The sequence below is a fragment of the Diadema antillarum genome, unplaced genomic scaffold (genome assembly GCF_040938485.1).
Source record: "Diadema antillarum isolate AM-2024a unplaced genomic scaffold, OU_Dant_1.0 scf00000211, whole genome shotgun sequence".
In the NCBI taxonomy this organism is placed as follows: domain Eukaryota; kingdom Metazoa; phylum Echinodermata; class Echinoidea; order Diadematoida; family Diadematidae; genus Diadema; species Diadema antillarum.
Window position 1 is genome coordinate 2,511,607 of NW_027271100.1, and position 18,159 is coordinate 2,529,765.

General features: G+C 41.1%; 1 protein-coding gene across 1 annotated transcript; it reads right to left on the minus strand.

Moving 5' to 3' along the window:
* Positions 1 to 5,744: 5,744 nt before the first annotated feature.
* On the minus strand, positions 5,745 to 17,939 carry LOC139724370 (uncharacterized). The gene is made up of 10 exons (XM_071635521.1): positions 17,850 to 17,939; positions 16,607 to 16,814; positions 15,721 to 15,930; positions 15,163 to 15,447; positions 13,572 to 13,713; positions 12,019 to 12,523; positions 10,675 to 10,974; positions 9,897 to 9,990; positions 8,222 to 8,589; positions 5,745 to 7,401 (listed from the first exon to the last, which is right to left on the minus strand). Exons 2-10 carry the CDS (start codon positions 16,643 to 16,645, stop codon positions 7,257 to 7,259), a joined length of 2,088 nt encoding a protein of 695 aa, XP_071491622.1. The 5' UTR covers positions 16,646 to 16,814; positions 17,850 to 17,939; the 3' UTR covers positions 5,745 to 7,256.
* Between the last annotated feature and the right edge of the window lie 220 nt (positions 17,940 to 18,159).

Sequence of the window (18,159 nt, forward strand, 5' to 3'; positions counted from 1 at the left end):
TATCTCCTCAAGATTGAACATATGACCCAGTACAAACTAATTAATGCTATGTTTCAACACACCAAGCATCAAGCACATTGTACTCAACTGGCATTTCACTCTCCTGGCTATTGAATTCAGAGAAATATGAAACTGCTGCTACTGAATTGTACACAACAATCTTACATACTGCAATGTTTCAAGCCCATTAGTTAACAAAGATAAAAGAATGAAATACAGCTGCAGTAATTTCAAAGTCACATGAAAGTCTATAATTTGCATCAAGGTATTGGTAGTGGCCCCACATATTGCAAAATCATCACCTTTCACTGGAACGTTGGCAAGAGTCTCGTGCACTGTACATATATATACCTTGTATACTAACAATGTTAATTCTGGCAAGCATGATGGGTCAGGCCCTTTAACTTAAAGCAATACACTACTCTGTGTATACTCACACGTGCTGACAACATCAAGATTAAGGGAGTTGCATTGCTTAAAAGGTTTGTTCAACTTATCCTAGTCCCATGATTTCTTGGCCCTTAGGGCAAAAAAAAAAAAACTCATGGAGAGTCATTCTATGCTTACATCCAATTGATATGCTGCAAAACACTGCTTCATTCATGGAATTTCACACTTGGATACGTTTCTTTGCAGGTGTAGCTGAGTGTGCAGGTACCAGCAACTTAGTGACAGTGATTACATAACAAAGTGTCATTTTCAGTTGTCAAGGATTAAGAACAGACTGTATCCTCATTACATCATTTATCTGACCATTCCTTAGTAGAGTCTACTCGGATAATGGGCTCTAACAAATGACTCTTCTGCTCCCCTCCCCTCCCCCCCCCCCCCATTTCTATACCACCTGCTGCACAATTAGCCTTGACAGTAACATAACCCAATCACTACAGACAACTCAAACACAGGACCTTTACATTCCATCATCACTGAAGATATGTAGCTTTATTGAATTGCACTTGTTGCAGAGATGTACAGGTCCAAGAGCAGTCTTTAGCTGTTTTCACATCAGCCCGATGTTTTGAAATAGCGCGCTATTTTTCTGACTTGGGACATTAAAAAATATCTCGAGCTTGGGTTTTTATCGGGCTGATGTGAAAACGCCTTTTGTGAATGCTTGCTGAGATAAAAACAGTCAAGTTGAACAAAAAGTCCACCCCGGATGGATACAAACATGTTAGTTCTATTGGTGATGAAGTCACAAAAGCCAAATGATTTTTGCCAGTCCCTACAGATTTGACTCGACTCTTTATGTCCAATGTTCGCACCCCCGATTCAGTCAACGGCGTGCCAAGTTCGCATATTTTGCTTAAACGCACAGATTCACCCAAATCGATCAAATAAATTGCCAAATGATACAGCACAATGAAAGTGTTGCCCTCAATCACATTCCTGTCACATGTAACTTTCATAATTAATGTTGTGATTAAACATCAAGCGGTGTTACCTATTGAGTATGCATGCAAAAGTCATGCCTGGACAACAATGTAGGCCTAGCTACTTATCATTAGAATGAAAAATAATCATAGATTTGTGACAAAAATTTACGTCATAGCAAAGCGTCACATTTTCTCCAAGGTTTTGCTCATTGCATGTCCCGTGTAACAAAAATTTTTAAAAAACTTACATAAATCTGTAAACACGGAATGCTGACCTAAATCATGCCTACACGGTCTCAGAATAATGTGGCACACAGGGGGTTTACAACATGGCACATAAAGAGTCAAGCAAGGATGACTGTAGTTATATCTTTGAAAATGAAAGTATTAAACATGAGGGAGTAGATGTCTACACAACAACTTCTAATCATCAAGACACAGATATAGATGCTACACACAATGATATATATATATATATATATATACTAGTATATGTATTGTAGTGATATCGATCAATTCCACTATATGGCTTTTGTACAGTAAGCCGGGATCGATTATTCATTATCGATCAAATTAAAGTATGATCAATTGTTGTTGGTAGATATGTTGTTATAGCAATGTCCAAAATCATGGTTTGGGTCAGTTTTTTGGACATTATGCAAGATAGGGGCATTGAGGGGGTAAGTTGGCTACAGATTCGGATAGAGGTAATAGATACCAGTATTTGGATACCATATTTGTAGGGTTTCGGCCAGAATTATTCCAAAAAATTGTGTTTTAGTAGTGGAAGGTATGATTTGTATAATTACGGTAACAATTATGGAGAAGAATATAAATTGGCAATTGTGATATGGTTTCGTAGTCGAGTTGGGACAGATACGGTAGGCACGTCTAGTTACGTGTTGATTGAGTCAAGCTTCCGAGTTCGAGCCTTGTACAGGCAGGTCTAGAGGAGGGACTGTTCAGTACAGAATAGCCTAGTTCTGACTGCAGCCAGATCTGTGTAGTGTACGCAGGCCGGGACGGGACTTGCAAGAGATATGGGACCGGGCTAACGCGGTGATAGAAGTGAACTATGTACATACGTTCTAGGAATGAGCTGGACTTTTGTTGTGAACTATTTCGCAAATAAAATACTACAAATTAACTGTTGAAGTTATACCAAGGACTGGAAGAGTGGTCTTTTCTACTAACAAGTTCTGTGCAGGTGCAGGTGAGCGTGACCTGGTGGTGACTGGTAGTGGTGACTGGTAGTAAAGATATTTGGTAGAAGTAATAAAAAGAATGATGTGCGAAGCTGGTATGATGGACTGATGATGGAGATGATGGTAGTTTGGAACTGGTAGACATAAACTGGTAGACAAGAATTGGTAGACATGAAATGGTAGACAAGAACTGGTAGACATGAACTGGTAGACAAGAATTGGTAGACATGAATTAACTGGTATCCTTGGTCGTATACTGCGGCCAAACGATTCCACGCCTAGCTCGGTCATCCTGATCAAGTTTCGTTGTAGGGCCTCACCTTATACCAATCTATCAGCACAGATCTACGACAACAAGTTTTATTTGCTTCACGTGGTGTCAGGACTGGGGACTTCGGGGACCACCCAACCAACTTTGTTACAATTGGTGTCAGAAGTGGGATTTCTACGACAATCTTCAACTTTGTTACAAATGGTGTCAGGAGTGGGATAAGGAACCAGCGGAATTTGGAACCAGAAGGGGAGTTGGGACCAGCCATGGCGAAGCAGCTGTCACCGGCGCAGTTATGGAGGAAACTGCAGTCTGAGATGGCAGAGGTGGAGCGGATGATGGATGAACTTCGTCTGAAACGGGTATGAGGCGGTCACCACTACCAGCAACGGGAAGGACTGGTGGATTGGAGCCAACAGACGAGACCAGAAGCAGGGGTGGTATTTCACCACCACAATATGGCGTTCCGGGGGCTACAACCAGTACAACAGCAGCGGGAGGACGACTGGTGCTATAGCAGGGAGCTGGACTGACAGTACCAGGGCAGATGTGACGGTAGAGGACGAAATTAGAGCCAGGGTAGAGACCACCTGAAGGAGGGTAACACCAAATCGACTGGAGAGGAGGAACAGCGGGAGCATTGAATTGCCAACTCAATGGAACCCAGATTACCCACCTCCAGCTGACAGAAGGGCAGAGACCAGACAATGGCAGACTGAACCAAATTCGGCTAGGGGGGCAGCAGCATTCAACCCACTACCGGAAAGAGAGCTCCCAAGAATCAGTACCCCATGGCACCGCTCGTAGCTTTGGGATGAGGGGCAATTCAAGCATCGTGAAAGGGGTCGAGATACAAAAGTGAGGATGACGCCAGATCGCTAGGACGGCAGGGGGCCAATTCTGGACCACCTGACCCACTTTGAGGCTTGTGCTGGGGTCAATAGGTGGTTGAAAGAGGAGGCTCTTCAGTACTTGGCAGCTTGCATGAGGGGACCTGCGGTCAAGAAGCTGGTACAACAGACGGGAAGAAAGCTAACCTACCAGGAGTTAGTGGATAGACTGAAACACAGATTTGGTCCTGCAGGAAGGGTGGAGATGATCCTGGCAGAGCTGCGAACAAGGTGTCGCAAGCCCAAAGAGTCACTACAAGAGTTGGGGTGGAGCATCCGAGAGCTAACGGCTCTTACATACCAAGAATTCGACAAGGCTGGGCAGGACCGCTTGGCTAGGGGGCATTTTATGGATGCAGTGGTGAGACCAGAAATACGAGAGGAAATGTTCCGTGCGCAACCTCGCACGTTGGATGAGGCAATAGAGGCAGCGCTAAGCACAGAAGCATTCCTAACGATGGAGTTCAGAGAGGTGCGATGGAAGGGCACCATGATACAGTAGGGCTCTGACAAACACCGGGGGAAAACAGAAGGGGGAAACCACCAAGGAGGTAGAGGGAGTGGTCGGCAAGATGACAAAGGCAGTAGAGAGTCTCATTTCACGGACCGAGTCTACCAACCCAAGAGTAGTTAACACAGGAAAGATACCTGCTCCTCTGGCAGGACTACACCAGAATGAGAGATGTTTCAATTGTAGCCAAATGGGGCACTGGAAGAAGGATTGCCCCTTTCCACAAATACGGCCAGTTTCCAATACACCCATCATGGACCAAAGGATATGCTACAATTGTAATCAGGTGGGCCATGGATGGAGATTTTGTCCGTATGGGCAAATGGAAAGACAACCACCTGTAAGCAGCAACCAGGGGACGAGATACCAGTATTTGGACTTACAGAGGGAAGGCAATACTACTAAGTCTCTGTTGACTGGTAGCTGGGGGTTGAGCAACGAGGAAATTCTACCAGACATCATCGCTCTACGCGGACGAGCTGGGAGTGATAGACCACTTTGCTCAGTGTCATGGTGCGTCTTCTGCAAAAATAATGGAGAAAGATAGTGGGTCTATGAAAGCCATGAGCTCAAGTCAAAAGACAGAAAAACTACCTGCCCCGTACTTCAGGCCTACAGATGCCTGATATGTGGCGCCATCGGGGATAAGGCTCACACCAGTAAGTACTGTCCGTTGTCAAAGAAAAAGCTGCTTGGGTCAGCGGGGCCTGGATCTACCAGTGGCGTCGGCACAGCGGGGTTGTATTTCAAAACCCAGCGGAATGCTGCCGGACGGCTGAGGAATTCTTCCCTTACAAGTATTATTAATTAACTGTTGTACCAGGTAGCAGCGTTGCCAGTGTTCAGCAACTGACAACAGAAGGGGAGAAGCAGCGGAGAATGTGGACTATGACAGTTACCAGTTTCACATGAATTAATTATAAGATGTACTGTATATGTACGACTGTGAGGGATTTGATTGAAGTCGCGAATAACATTCGATTAATATCATTTGTTGAACAGAACGATGTCTACCTCCAGCAAATCCAAGTCCTGTTCAGATAAGGGGGAAGTCTACCGTTGTAAGGTGTGCCGCCGGTCCTTTTCCAGTAGAAGCCCAATGCAACGACACAAATTCGATGTGCACACCCCCAAATTCAAGTGTGACTGTTGTGCTTTCCAAACGCTGCACAAGTGAGAATTGGAACGCCACTACGGAACTCACGCCACCGATGTAGCTCCAGAGCAGGTACATCTGAAAACCCCAGTTGATGCGCCAGTTAAGATTAGGAAGCCGCCATCGACGGAAAGCAGACCTAGAAGTAGATCCCCCCCTGCGCCCCTCTACTTCAACCCCTTCCCGACGCACCCTGGAGAGGAGTGTCAGCCCGGAGAGGAGTGTCACCTCGGAGAGAAGCAGTACCCCGGTGCTGGACGAGGAGGACAGCTATGGCAGCGGGCTCCTCGACCTGTCCGGTGGGAGGAGGCGAGTGGTGATAGAGGACGTGATACCTGCAGTAAAAGCCCCAGTAACCAGTGAAATCGGAGTCCAGGTCTCACCATCCGATATAGAAGGGGAGATCATCCGAGAGAGGCTGGGCCAGTTACGTCGCAGAGGATGAACCAGTTTCAGCGCTACCAAGACGCTGGTATTGCGGCCAGGCCGAACGTGGACCCGGGAGACTGAGAGGTACATAACGACCAGTGGCGAGTTCTTGGACGTGGTGACGGATACCATGGAGGAGAAATAGTGGAGGCGAGAATTGGTAGAGATGGGCAGATATGGATGTTAATTATAATTTGCCCAATTAAATATGGACATTAAGTTGTTATAATGGGACGTTTCCCGAGGACTGATGAACATTACCAATTTAATTGTTCTCGAAGATAACGGTGGTATATGGTATTGAGTTGGGACCAATGAAACATATGTATTGGAGTATATGTACGGAGAGGTGGTGGTTCCAAGAAGTGGTGAAGTAAAGTGATTGAAGCGGTACCAGGTATTGGAACAATACACATTTGTTAGAAAGAGTTGGTAGAATTATAGTGGTATCAATATTCCGATTGGTATATCACCCTGAGGGCTGGTCTTTGGGTTGGTCGTATATATGCTGGATGCACAGGCATTAGACGAGTTTCCGGAGGTAGTGTTAAGATGTACATAGAGTTAATGGTCACAAAGGAGAGAATGGTGTTGTTATAAACTCATAAGAGAGTGATGACATTTTAAAAGGATTTGGTGGTAAACACCAGTAGAAGGATTTTGCTGGTAGACACCAGTTGGAGATGTAATGCTTGTCGAGTTGCGTTTAAAGTATTTGACTTTTAAAACCCCCATATGTCGCTTCCCTCTTCAATTCTCCTCTTTCTAGGCTCTTCTGCCAAACAACGATCCGGTTAAGGACTACATACACATGGTGTCACTGCAAATCTTTCTCCCTCATTTACTTCACCATGCAAACCTTCAAACAACACATGACTGGTAGACATGAACTGGTAGACGAGAATTGGTAGACATGAATTAACTGGTATCCTTGGTCGTATACTGCGGCCAAACGATTCCACGCCTAGCTCAGTCATCCTGATCAAAGTTTCGTTGTAGGGCCTCACCTGATACCAATCTATCAGCACAGATCTTCGACAACAAGTTTTATTTGCTACATGTGGTGTCAGGACCGGGGACTTCTGCGACCAAACGACCAACTTTGTTACAATTGGTGTCAAGAGTGGGATTTCTACGACAATTTTCAACTTTGTTACAGTATAATTATACAATATATACCGGTATATTTAATATCTGTTTTGGACTACAGCATCAAAAGAAAAGAATTTGTGAAGACTTGGTTTATATTTGTAACATAATATGACAGCATAATGTATCAGTTCATTGGAAGGCACAGAAAATGTGCAGCATGATTATAAGGGTTACTGTATGATTAGACATTTACAATACTACATGTGCCACATAACCACATATTTTGTAGAGCAGTTCTTTGATGCTCAAAAACAAAGGTTCTTTCATCAAAATATTTCATCCAAGAAAGACAGATCTTGAACATAGTGCTTCCCTGCTAACTTAGTTCTGAGTGGAGGTGTGGACATCATCTGGCTGGGTTTATCCTCCTCAGGCGTGCACAATGTAGGAGACTCCATCCTGAATGGGCATCTGATGAGAAACAAAACAACAATTCTACAAATTAATTACTCTTGCATCATTTTTTTTTTTTTATTGTAGCTCGGAGCTTAACATATGTCAATGAAGGGTCATTTGTCAATCAGTTGCAATGAAAAACAAACAAACTCGTACTGCACTAATCTATTCCATGAGAGTGAAACTGAGCTAATCTGCCTATGCAGAACACACATGTGAGGACATTTGCTTCAAATGAAGGTAGCATTTGTATACCTAAAGTAACCACTCTTTAGCAAGGTCAACTTTGAGTGTGCTATCTTGAGTGCCAACTCTACTTCCATTAGTATTGAGCTCACACGAATGAAGAATGAAAATTATGCACATTGTGTTTATACCAGTGAAAATGACCAGAGCAAACCCGAGTATGTATGCCTATGATTTTTTTTTTTTTATCATGGCCACTACAGTGCATTCCCGTTATAATAAACACTGCTATAATTAAATTCTCATGACAACAAAATCAAAGTTCTGGTCCCAAAATTATCATTTTTAATAATATCTTTATACACTATACTGTTTGGCTTGAACAAAATTTTGATATAATGAAAAAAAGCTGCTGGTCCTGAGGACTTTGTTGCACTGAACTCAAACACTGTATAGTCAGTGCTTTATATTCACGTTGATGAAAGGCAATTTGTTTAATCAGTTGCAATACAAACAAAAGCTTGCAGCAAGAATTTATCAATTTGAATAAACATGCATACGTCAGGTTTATGTTTAATTCATTACAGCTTGATATTGTTCAGTTTGAGTAGGACGACAAGGCCTCTCCGCCATGAAATATTGCTCTTACACTGTGTTCTTTTTGGGGGGCGGTTTCCTTAGTTTGCTCTCCACAGGGATAAAGTCTGTGATGATTCCAGCAATGCCATCATCCTCTTTCTCAGCAACTCTCTTCAGTGTTCCCTTGGTTACATCCTCTTTACTCTGTTCTCCAGAAGACACTGGAAGTTCATCCACTATCTCTTCACTAGTATCATTCCCTTCTTTCTCATCAGACAGAGCTCCTGGTTCAATCAGTTTACAGGGATATCTGTGAAGTTTTTCCCACCTTTGGCTCACAACCACTGTCGTCTCATCTTGGATAGGGATACTCCTGGGCAAACCAACCTTGGATTGTTCATGGAGCATGGAATGGTCACAGTTGTCATCATCAGAGATCTATGGTGTACAAGTGTATAAAAATACAATCTTGTTTTGCAAGTCATGTAAACTGCCAGGGAAAAACAAAATAAGCCTGAACTGGCATTTTTCTAAACAATTCTTCGTATGAACAAGAGTTCAACAATATCACCTATTGACAAATGGTCCAAATACAATCATTTGATGATTCATATCACAATACAATACACTTTGTATTTCACTACAGGATAAGATTATATTCTGCTAACTCTGAGATATGGCAATTTTCCATAGTGTTTGTACATTGTACTTCCTGCTAATTACTGCATTCAGTGGGTACATGATAGTCTTTGACAGCTTCTCTGATATGAAATATAATTTTTGTTGAATAGAGAGTATATCTTGCAGCATCTGACTTGTTGCTACATTAGCATGCACAATGCACAACTAAGCAGTGGCTGAAAGGCAAGTATGCAATATTCTGATAATGGCAAAGTCATGGGTATGCACCTTTGTAGGAAGTCCTCCCTCTATGCATGTGTTTTCTTTTAGATTTGTTGTTGTTGTTGTTTTTTCAATCTAGAACCAGAAAACCTTGCTTCAGCTCATGATATCTAGTGGTATTTATGGACAAAATACATGTGTAGCACACCAAAGAACACCATGAACATGCCATTCCCAGAAATTCATTATGGATGTTACATGAATGTCCAGCAAATCAATACACTATCCTTTCATCATCTCATATGTTACTATGCAAATAGCACTCTTTAATTTTGAATTCAAATTCTCAAATGTGGAGTGAAGAACTGAACCCTTGTCTTAGAACTTGACAGTCATGTCTACAAAAAATAACACATCTAACTTAAAAGACTTGTGGACATACAGCTATGACATAGTACCTCCTTCTTCATGCAAGGTGAGGCAGCGCGTGAATACCTTGTCATACCCTGAAGCTAGTCTTGTATACTTTTTGTAACAAAACTTTGTAAAACTCACCTAACCTCCACACTCATATGAAAATTCTATAACTCTCTATGATATATTTGTAGACATTCATTCTCAACAGCCCAAATTACTTTGTGCATACAATTACAAAACCAAAGGCCAGTCCTTGCACTTTTTATCATTTAAGCACAAGTCAAATTTACGTGACACTCAATTGCTAATCATAAATTCAATTTTATTAACACCTTCTTTATGTCTTGAAGGAGACACTTAGCATGAATACAACATTATTGAACATGGCGTCCCCATATGCAGGTGTGTTTAACCTGACTAGAAAAATATCAGCTCCAAAAACAGCTTCATTCATATGGCCAGACAAGAGATATGTTGCCTCTTACCTCACTCAGAAACTGTTTGGCCACTTCTCTCAGCTCTCTGACAGTCATGCAATAAATGGTCTTTGGTAGATTGGAAGTCTCTCCACTGTTATTGCTACAGAGGAAAGTTTGGAGAGCAGAAAAGGAGAGAGAGAGAAAGCCTGAATACTTTCAAACTTGCTATCAATGGGTTTCACTCCCAAGTCACCAATGTTGGTTGAGCGACACAAGTTTGTTTTTTTTTCTGTTTTTCAAATCTATCCATAATCTTGGTATACAGTGCACTCTCGTTATAACAAAGACGGTTATAACGAAATTCTGGTAACAACAAAGTAAAAATTCAGGCCGCAACATTGTCCACTCTATGTAATATTATCATTTGTTCAGTTATAACGAAATTTCAATATAACGAAAGTAAACTGCGGGTCCTGAGGACTTCATTATAACTGGAGTCCATTGTATTTTGCCCGACTCATGATGGGGTTGAACCTGTGTGGCACTCAATAATACACATGTACTGCATTTGTAATTGGGTCCCCCCCCCCCCTTTCTGCGACCAATAATGGCCCCTCCCTCAAAAGTACAGCTAATGTTGGTTGGATATGAATGGGAATGCAGAGCCCAATGAATAGATTAACTGTGATTTGATTTAGTGTCAGAATTAATGACAGAGTTTTATATCAATTGCAAACACTAAAATCATCAGGCCTCTGTGTTTTCACTTCCTGTGGGCTGAAATTCTGAGATTTTATGACCACTTTTAAAAAAGATGATGGCTATTCTGGTATTGCTCACACACCTTGGTTCTCCTGTAGCTTTGACTGATGCAGTCTTGGTGAGAATCCCTCTTCTGCCTGTGTCTTTAGACTCCACACCTGTTTTTCTGTCTGCTAATCCCTCGTGCCTCATCCATGCAGGCACTTTTGTTGGGCTGTTGCCACCAGAAATTGAGAAGCTATGCTGTGGAGCTGGTTGATCATCTGATGTTCTTGACAAGACATTTAACTTTAGGAGGCTGTTGGGATGTAGTGGTTTCAGGGTCATCTTTGATTCGCTGGCTGAGATGCATGAGGCCAGGTCCTCATACTCCTTCTGATATCTAACAGGAAGGTAATTCCATAAAATTAGTAAAAGTTCCACATTACAAAATTGTACATGAATCATACGGTACTGTATACAGTTACAAAGATATTATATCATGAATACAGAAACACAAATGGAAAATAAGAATGAATCTATGCAATCAAGTAGACATTAGCTTGCATCACAGTTGTCAAACTTGCACTGTAAGAAATTAAAAATTTGTGCATACAGCATGCCTTGTTTCCATTATATTCATATATTTGAAGCTCTACTTCAACTAGCTTATCAGCAGGGTCAAATACATTTACAAAAACCTATGATAATACATTACAAGAAAAATTGAAATGACAGTCCATTGTGGCAGATGAAAATAAATGTTACATTCTCATTTTGCAATTCTTGGTAAAATTTCTTAATCCAATTCAAGCATTTAGATTTCAAAGCTAATATGGAATACTGTGAACAGGTAATGAATTTACAAAATTGTACTGCTGGAATCAGAGGAGTGCACACACTTCATACAAAAACAATTCATAAACAAACAAACAAACAAATAAACAATTCAACTTAATTCAATTCAATTCTATTCAATTCAATTCAAACGAGATTTTAACAATCAAGGGTTAAAAAGTGACAGCCTGCTGTAGGTATCTACTACAACCTATAAACTCCAGAAGTTAATTTATAATAACTAGCATACATGTAACTAACAAGGGTGATTTCAAGTCTGGTGCTACTGCTTGTGCTGAACATGAATTTAGATAGGCCACGAAAGTAGGCACTCTTATCTTTATCTTGGGAATCTGGTATACCAGGTTCCTGTATATCAGTTGCTCCCACGGGAACCTGGTATACCAGGTTTCCGTAAAGGAACAGGTTGATGATGTTGACTCGGCGTGATGATGTAATGTGATGTGATTGTCGTGAATCTGAGTGATGTGTCCGCAAACATGCCTAAAAAAAATCCCACCCAGTAACTGGAGAAATCTGGTTGTATTACAGTATTGTTGTATGACTAATACAGACTGTACATAGATCAGAAATCTAACAAGATGCTCACCTTTTCATGCACTGCCTGTCCTTGACAGCAACTCCAAGCACCCTTCCCCACATCTCTTCTGAGATCCATTCTCCACATTGAGAGTCCAGATCTTCCAGTCTGTCAAGCAAGGGAACACATGGTGCGTCGTTCTCACCATCTCTCACGAAGACAATGTCTGTGAGTGACGGATGAACATCATCTGACATTCTGTCACTCTGGCTGATGACGAGCAGGTGTGGGTTCTTGCAAACTGCACTGCAAGCAAGCTGCTTCATCCCTGCGTGGGTGAAGTTTACGACTGCCTTGCCCACAGACTGGTGTATGTACACTGTTCCTGGGTGGTGGAGGTCAAGTTTGTGAATACTCTGCAGGAAAGCTAGGATACCAGGCTGAGGAGCCCTGCTGAAGGTCCCGCTTTGTTCTTGATCCTTTGTGATGACAAGGTAGATAGGAAATTCACAAGTTTTGCTGACGGATTTTGCCATGTTGAAAATTTCCTCCACTACTGCCGCATCAGAACCTCCTGGAATGAATTGAAAATAAGAGATCTATGTCGCTTTGTTATCCCAAGTATTTTGACTATAATGTATGTTGCTGTCAATCAAGTTCAGATCTCAAACAGAAATAAAAGATAAAACCACTTAGGCAGAACCCAAAGTATACTTTGCCTAATGCCTTCTGATTAATTAGCACACCTGTTGTTACACTCTGTTCACCAATCTATGTTATGTCGTCACACAAGCTGTCACTGGAGCACTGCCACCATCACATCAGAGTGACCTTCATGGAAGACTTTGGTATAGCTATGCACAAGAATGTATGGCTGACTTCAGTTACAGTGGGGGAATCAACTAAAATTATGCCAATAAAATAGGATAAGTAGCAGAAATTCAGTCTAAGGGCAGAACACCCTTGGTGATAACTTGGATCAAACAAGTGGACTTTATCATCACCCATCATCAAGACTTTTTTTCTTCATTTTTTTTTGTTTTTTTTTTTTGTTTTTGTTTTTGGGGGGGGGGGGGGCAAATTGTGGTAGTTTGTGTGGTCAGCATTGATTGCCAATCTGCCTGTAGGTACTACAATATTGGAGCAAGTTACAGATCTTGTGTGCAAATAAATATGAATACAGCACAGATTTCCCTGATACTGTTTCTATGCATCAAACAGACTAAAACTGACACTTTGCACATAACAATATATTGCATGGGAAGTGACATATTTTCCAGAGGAACATATAATGGTATCTTTCCTTTTGATGTGCATTACGGTAGCTTCTTCTTCCTTCAATAAAACACAAATATCATAGATCATTCTGAAAGCCCAGCAATAGAGAGAAACATCATGAGGGCGAGGCAAAGCGTCATCAAAGCACATCTTACACATTGAAAACTAGACCTGAGAATACCCGGGCAGGTGTGGTGTCTATTGGAAAAATGTGTGACAGCAAAATCAGTTTGTCCTCAATAAGTTAATTCTGCCTTCTTGGTCTGAAAGGGGCATAAGAATGAAATATTATGAAACACTGAAATGCATTCATCAGAAGGCAAGGAAATTAAACTACACCTCACCTTCATTATCTTGGAGTGCTGCAAGAACTATCACCCTCCCACAAGGGGCATGCTCCTTCCACAATCTCAATGCCGCTGAAAGTTCCTTCAGGTCTGCATGTCGCATTGCAGTCCACTCCAGAAAAACTGCAGGCACTTCAAACTGTGAACCAGTACGGTAATTACAATGTTATTTGTGATCATTCATTATCACGATTTAAAAGCATGGTCAAATAACATCCAGTGCAATAATCACAAGAAATATGTACTTGCTTTCTAAATATCACTCCCATTTACAAAAAGATATTTCTAGCAAGCAATTCATCAAAAGAAAAAAAAACAAGGAAAAGTAGAAATTACACGGTGCGTAATATATGTCCCCGCCGGAAGTAGCATTTTGTAGCAAAATGTACAATATAGGTCAAAAATCAAGGTCAAAGGTCAAAGAAGTCAAAAGTCACAATTCTGTGTAGAAGTTTTGAAGCCCTCACCTAGTGCCATCACATAAAGCAAACGGAATCCAAATTGGGTTAGAAATGGCGAAGAAGTAGCATTTTGTAGCAAAATGTACAATACTGGTCAAAAATCAAGGTCAAAGGTCAAAGAAGTCAAAGGTCAAAATTCTGTGAAGAAGTCAAAGGTCAAAATTCTGTGAAGAAATTTTGAAGCCCTCACCTAGTGCCATCACATAAAGCAAACGGAATTGAAATCGGGTTAGAAATGGCGGAGTAGCATTTTGTAGCAAAATGTACAATATAGGTCAAAAATCAAGGTCAAAGGTCAAAGAAGTCAAAGGTCAAAATTCTGTGTACAAGTTTTGAAGCCCTCACCTAGTGCCATCACTTAAAGCAAACGGAATCGAAATCGGGTCAGAAATGGCGAAGGAGTAGCATTTTGTAGCAAAATGTACAATATAGGTCAAAGGTCAAGGTCAAAGGTCAAAACTGAAATTCTGTGTAGAAATTTCAAAACTCCCATGTAGTGCTATCATATAAAGCAAACAGAATCAAAATTGGCTCATAAATGACAGAAGTAGCAGATTGAGCATTTTGATCACACACGGACGCACACACACACACACACGGACACACACACGGACACACACACGTATGGAGCCCGTTTCAAAGTCCCCTGCTCGAACTCGTTCGGCGGGGACAAAAAGATAATTAATTGAAAAGTTCTTGTTCAGATCTTTCAAGGTAGTGCATCGGGAAAAAAAAAACCATACAAAACAAAATTAAGCAAAGCAAAACAAAACATAAACCTGGCTGTCCATGATCATGAGGAATTATCCCTCTGGATATTTTCCTTATCTGCAACAGAATAGAATTCTGCGACAAGGTGAGATCCTCTGTATCTAACTGTACATCATGTCTCATGAAATAATAACATGCACGTTCATGCGTGTGTCCGTGTATCATGGTGTATGTGAGTGTGTGTATGTGAGTATGTGTGTGAGAGAGAAGGAGAGAGAGCAACAGGGCATCCCAAATTTCAACATTGCATATGAGTTTGCAAAATATTTTCATTTTCATCATCATACAGAGTGTGCAACACCTACAGAATACAGAATAACTGAAGCCTAAATTTTGAAATGCTACAGAAAGTCTACCTTGTAGCTAGTCTCAGCTTCCAGACAGGTTTCCTTCTCCTCAATGTGATGCCATCCTTCAGAGTGATCTACCCATTCTATGTCAGACACCTTGGTACCAGCTACATGTTGGAACCACTTTCCAATCCTAGCCTGGGTGCCGAGTATATCGATGGCTGGTTGCTGCATCCCTTCTTTTCCACCACGGGCCAGGAAACATCTTGCCAGGACCCATTCTCTTCTCCAATAACACTCCAGATCATTCCTTGGCTTGAAGATGATGCATTTCAGTTGGTATGTTGGCTCCTAAACTTATAAAAGAAAAAGAAAATCACGTTATACTTGATAAGCTGAATGATAGACATTTAATTCTCACTTTAGTTAACTGAATGATGATATAAGATAAGCATTCAATTGACTCTTCAGTCAAAATATTCCCCTCATCTTAAACTTGATAAGCTGAGTAATAGACATTTAATTCATACTTCAGGCCCTATATTCAACCTATCTTAGACTTGAGCTTGATGAATGATACATGTAGACATTCAATTTATCCCTCAGTCAATATATTCCACTCACCTTAGATTTGATGAGCTGAATGATAGAAACTCTTGTCTTTCTTTGCCAATTTTCATCATCCAATACAACATTTGCTCCTCCTCGGAGAACGGCAATGACATTCAGAGCAACATTTCTTAGCCCCCATTCTGGATGGTCTGTGTACAGCTCGCTTGTCGACAGCCGCCGATGGGTTGACTCGAAGTATCTTTGATAGTGGAGCGTTTTTCCCTGTAATATGTTCAAATGACAAATCATCTTCATGATTACATAATTTTACTTCATTACTTTATACTAGAAATCTCACTAGGCTTCAATTCAATTGGCAAGATATGTTATTACCGGTACGCATCTTCAAAACAGTCTTCTTGATAACTTTCAATAAAGTGAATTGATTCATGGTGTAGGAATGCAATGTTGATTTTGCTAGTCTTGCTCTTAATTTCCCCCCATAAACTTTGACTCCTTCACTGTCATGTTCCATTTTCAATTTCCCTCCTTAAAAAAAATGTGTGCCCTGGCATATACAATAAGGTTAACTACTCTAGCCAAGAATTTTCATCAGCATTAAGTAATCCGTCCAAACTTGATCTAAATTCAGTTGTTAAAAAAGGTAGCATGTGTGCTTCCAATGTATGCATAGTCTTTGTACCCAAGTCAAGCAGAAAGGCCATGGACCATAAAGGATAAAGTTAACTCTGTTCACCGACAAGCTAGCTTGCAGACATCAGTGTCAACTGCAAAGAAAGAACTCCAGCATGTGTGCCAATGAACAAACCAAGCACAGCAAGGGTCACATGACTTTCAAAATTTTTTTTACTAACCAGTAATAATGGCCAAGAATTATTTGAGTTGATGCAAAAGCAAAGAAAAAAAAATGAAAAAATGAAATATTTAATTGACTTACACTAAATGGAGGACCGACAAACATTATCAATTCAGGCATTTTGATATCTATGGCTTGGAGTTTTGAACTGCAGACTTTGATTTGTCTTGGATGCAGAGGGCCACACAACCCATCAGTCCTCAATCCTCACTCCTCAGATATTGTACCATGCTCGTTGTTCATGGCCAGCATGCGTATGAGCCACATAACAGACACTGTCGGGCAGGTTCTGTAAAGTAAAAATTGTTAGTCGATGTTACAAACAAGCAAGAAATAGAAGCAAACATTTGGCAACATGCAACAAATTGTATGGTAACTTTGCAATTGCATTTAAATGATTTAATATGATTGTCCATCACTGAAAGGATGTTTCATTTCCAACCCAAGTAACAAGCACAATTTTGATTTAAAAACTCTGCAATTGATTCAAGTCTCTGGTGATATTTTAATTCAGTGTTTGATGTGAAATTGCATTCATTTTGGATTTAATTTATAAATTTATTTATGTCGCAAGTCATGCAAGCTCAAGTCGAGTTTCTAGCAAAATAGGACCGCATAAAAAGAAGCAATATAAACCAGCATACTCTGCCAGTAACTATGGTGACAATTCACTACATTTGCTGCCTAATTTAAACCACCAACTGTGTAGACTTAATTTAAAAAGTTCTCGAGAAATCAGAAGAATTACAAAGCTTGATGCAGGGACCAACATAACTGCGACAGCCGCCACACGCAGTGTGGCGGCTGCGCCGTGCTCCCATAAAAGATCTTCATGTTGAACAAACGGGTGCCTTTGCGGCGCTATATTTCCTTAATTTTTCAACAGAAACTAGGGCCTACTAGGAATACTTACATGGGTCGATGAAACCTAAATGACTATCATCGGCGACTGTTTGATGCATTTCATTGCTTGTGATGCACAAAATGATGTCTTATAAGCAGCTCACCGATGTTCACAGAATTCACAATCACTTGCACAAGCGCACAGAATACTTGAACTATAACATAAGCGAAACTGCGGGGAAGCCGCCAGGACCGCGCCTGGCGGCGCGGTCTCCGGGGCTAGGACCAACACAGATATGTACGTGTGGGACAACAGTGTGGCAAGTGGCACCCTAACTGCTGCGACCCGCCTGGCTGAGGACTGTGTGAAGGAGCGCGGCCCGGGGTTAGTGGCAATTTAGACCCCATCCTACATCATCCCCCATACACGCAATGTCCCTGCTAATAGCATATCACTGTCAGAGCATGCCATAATTATTACCTGTTAAAGCTCTATCAAGTGGTGGAATGGAAAAGACGCTGAACATGTCCAGAGTTCACGACGGTAGATATCAGACGGCATTAAATTACGCGACGGAGTGCGTTTACGTTTGTTGCCAATTTGAAGGTAGGCACAGTGATGATGATGTACGTTAATATGTGCAGTATGATTTATATAATTAATAATTTAATTAAATTAATAACAATTTAATTAATAATTTATATATTATAAGTGTGCTATCACTGATCAGTGAGGGTGACAAGAGCAAAGAGCATAGAAACATATAGCTCTTTAGGCAAGAGAGTGTGCA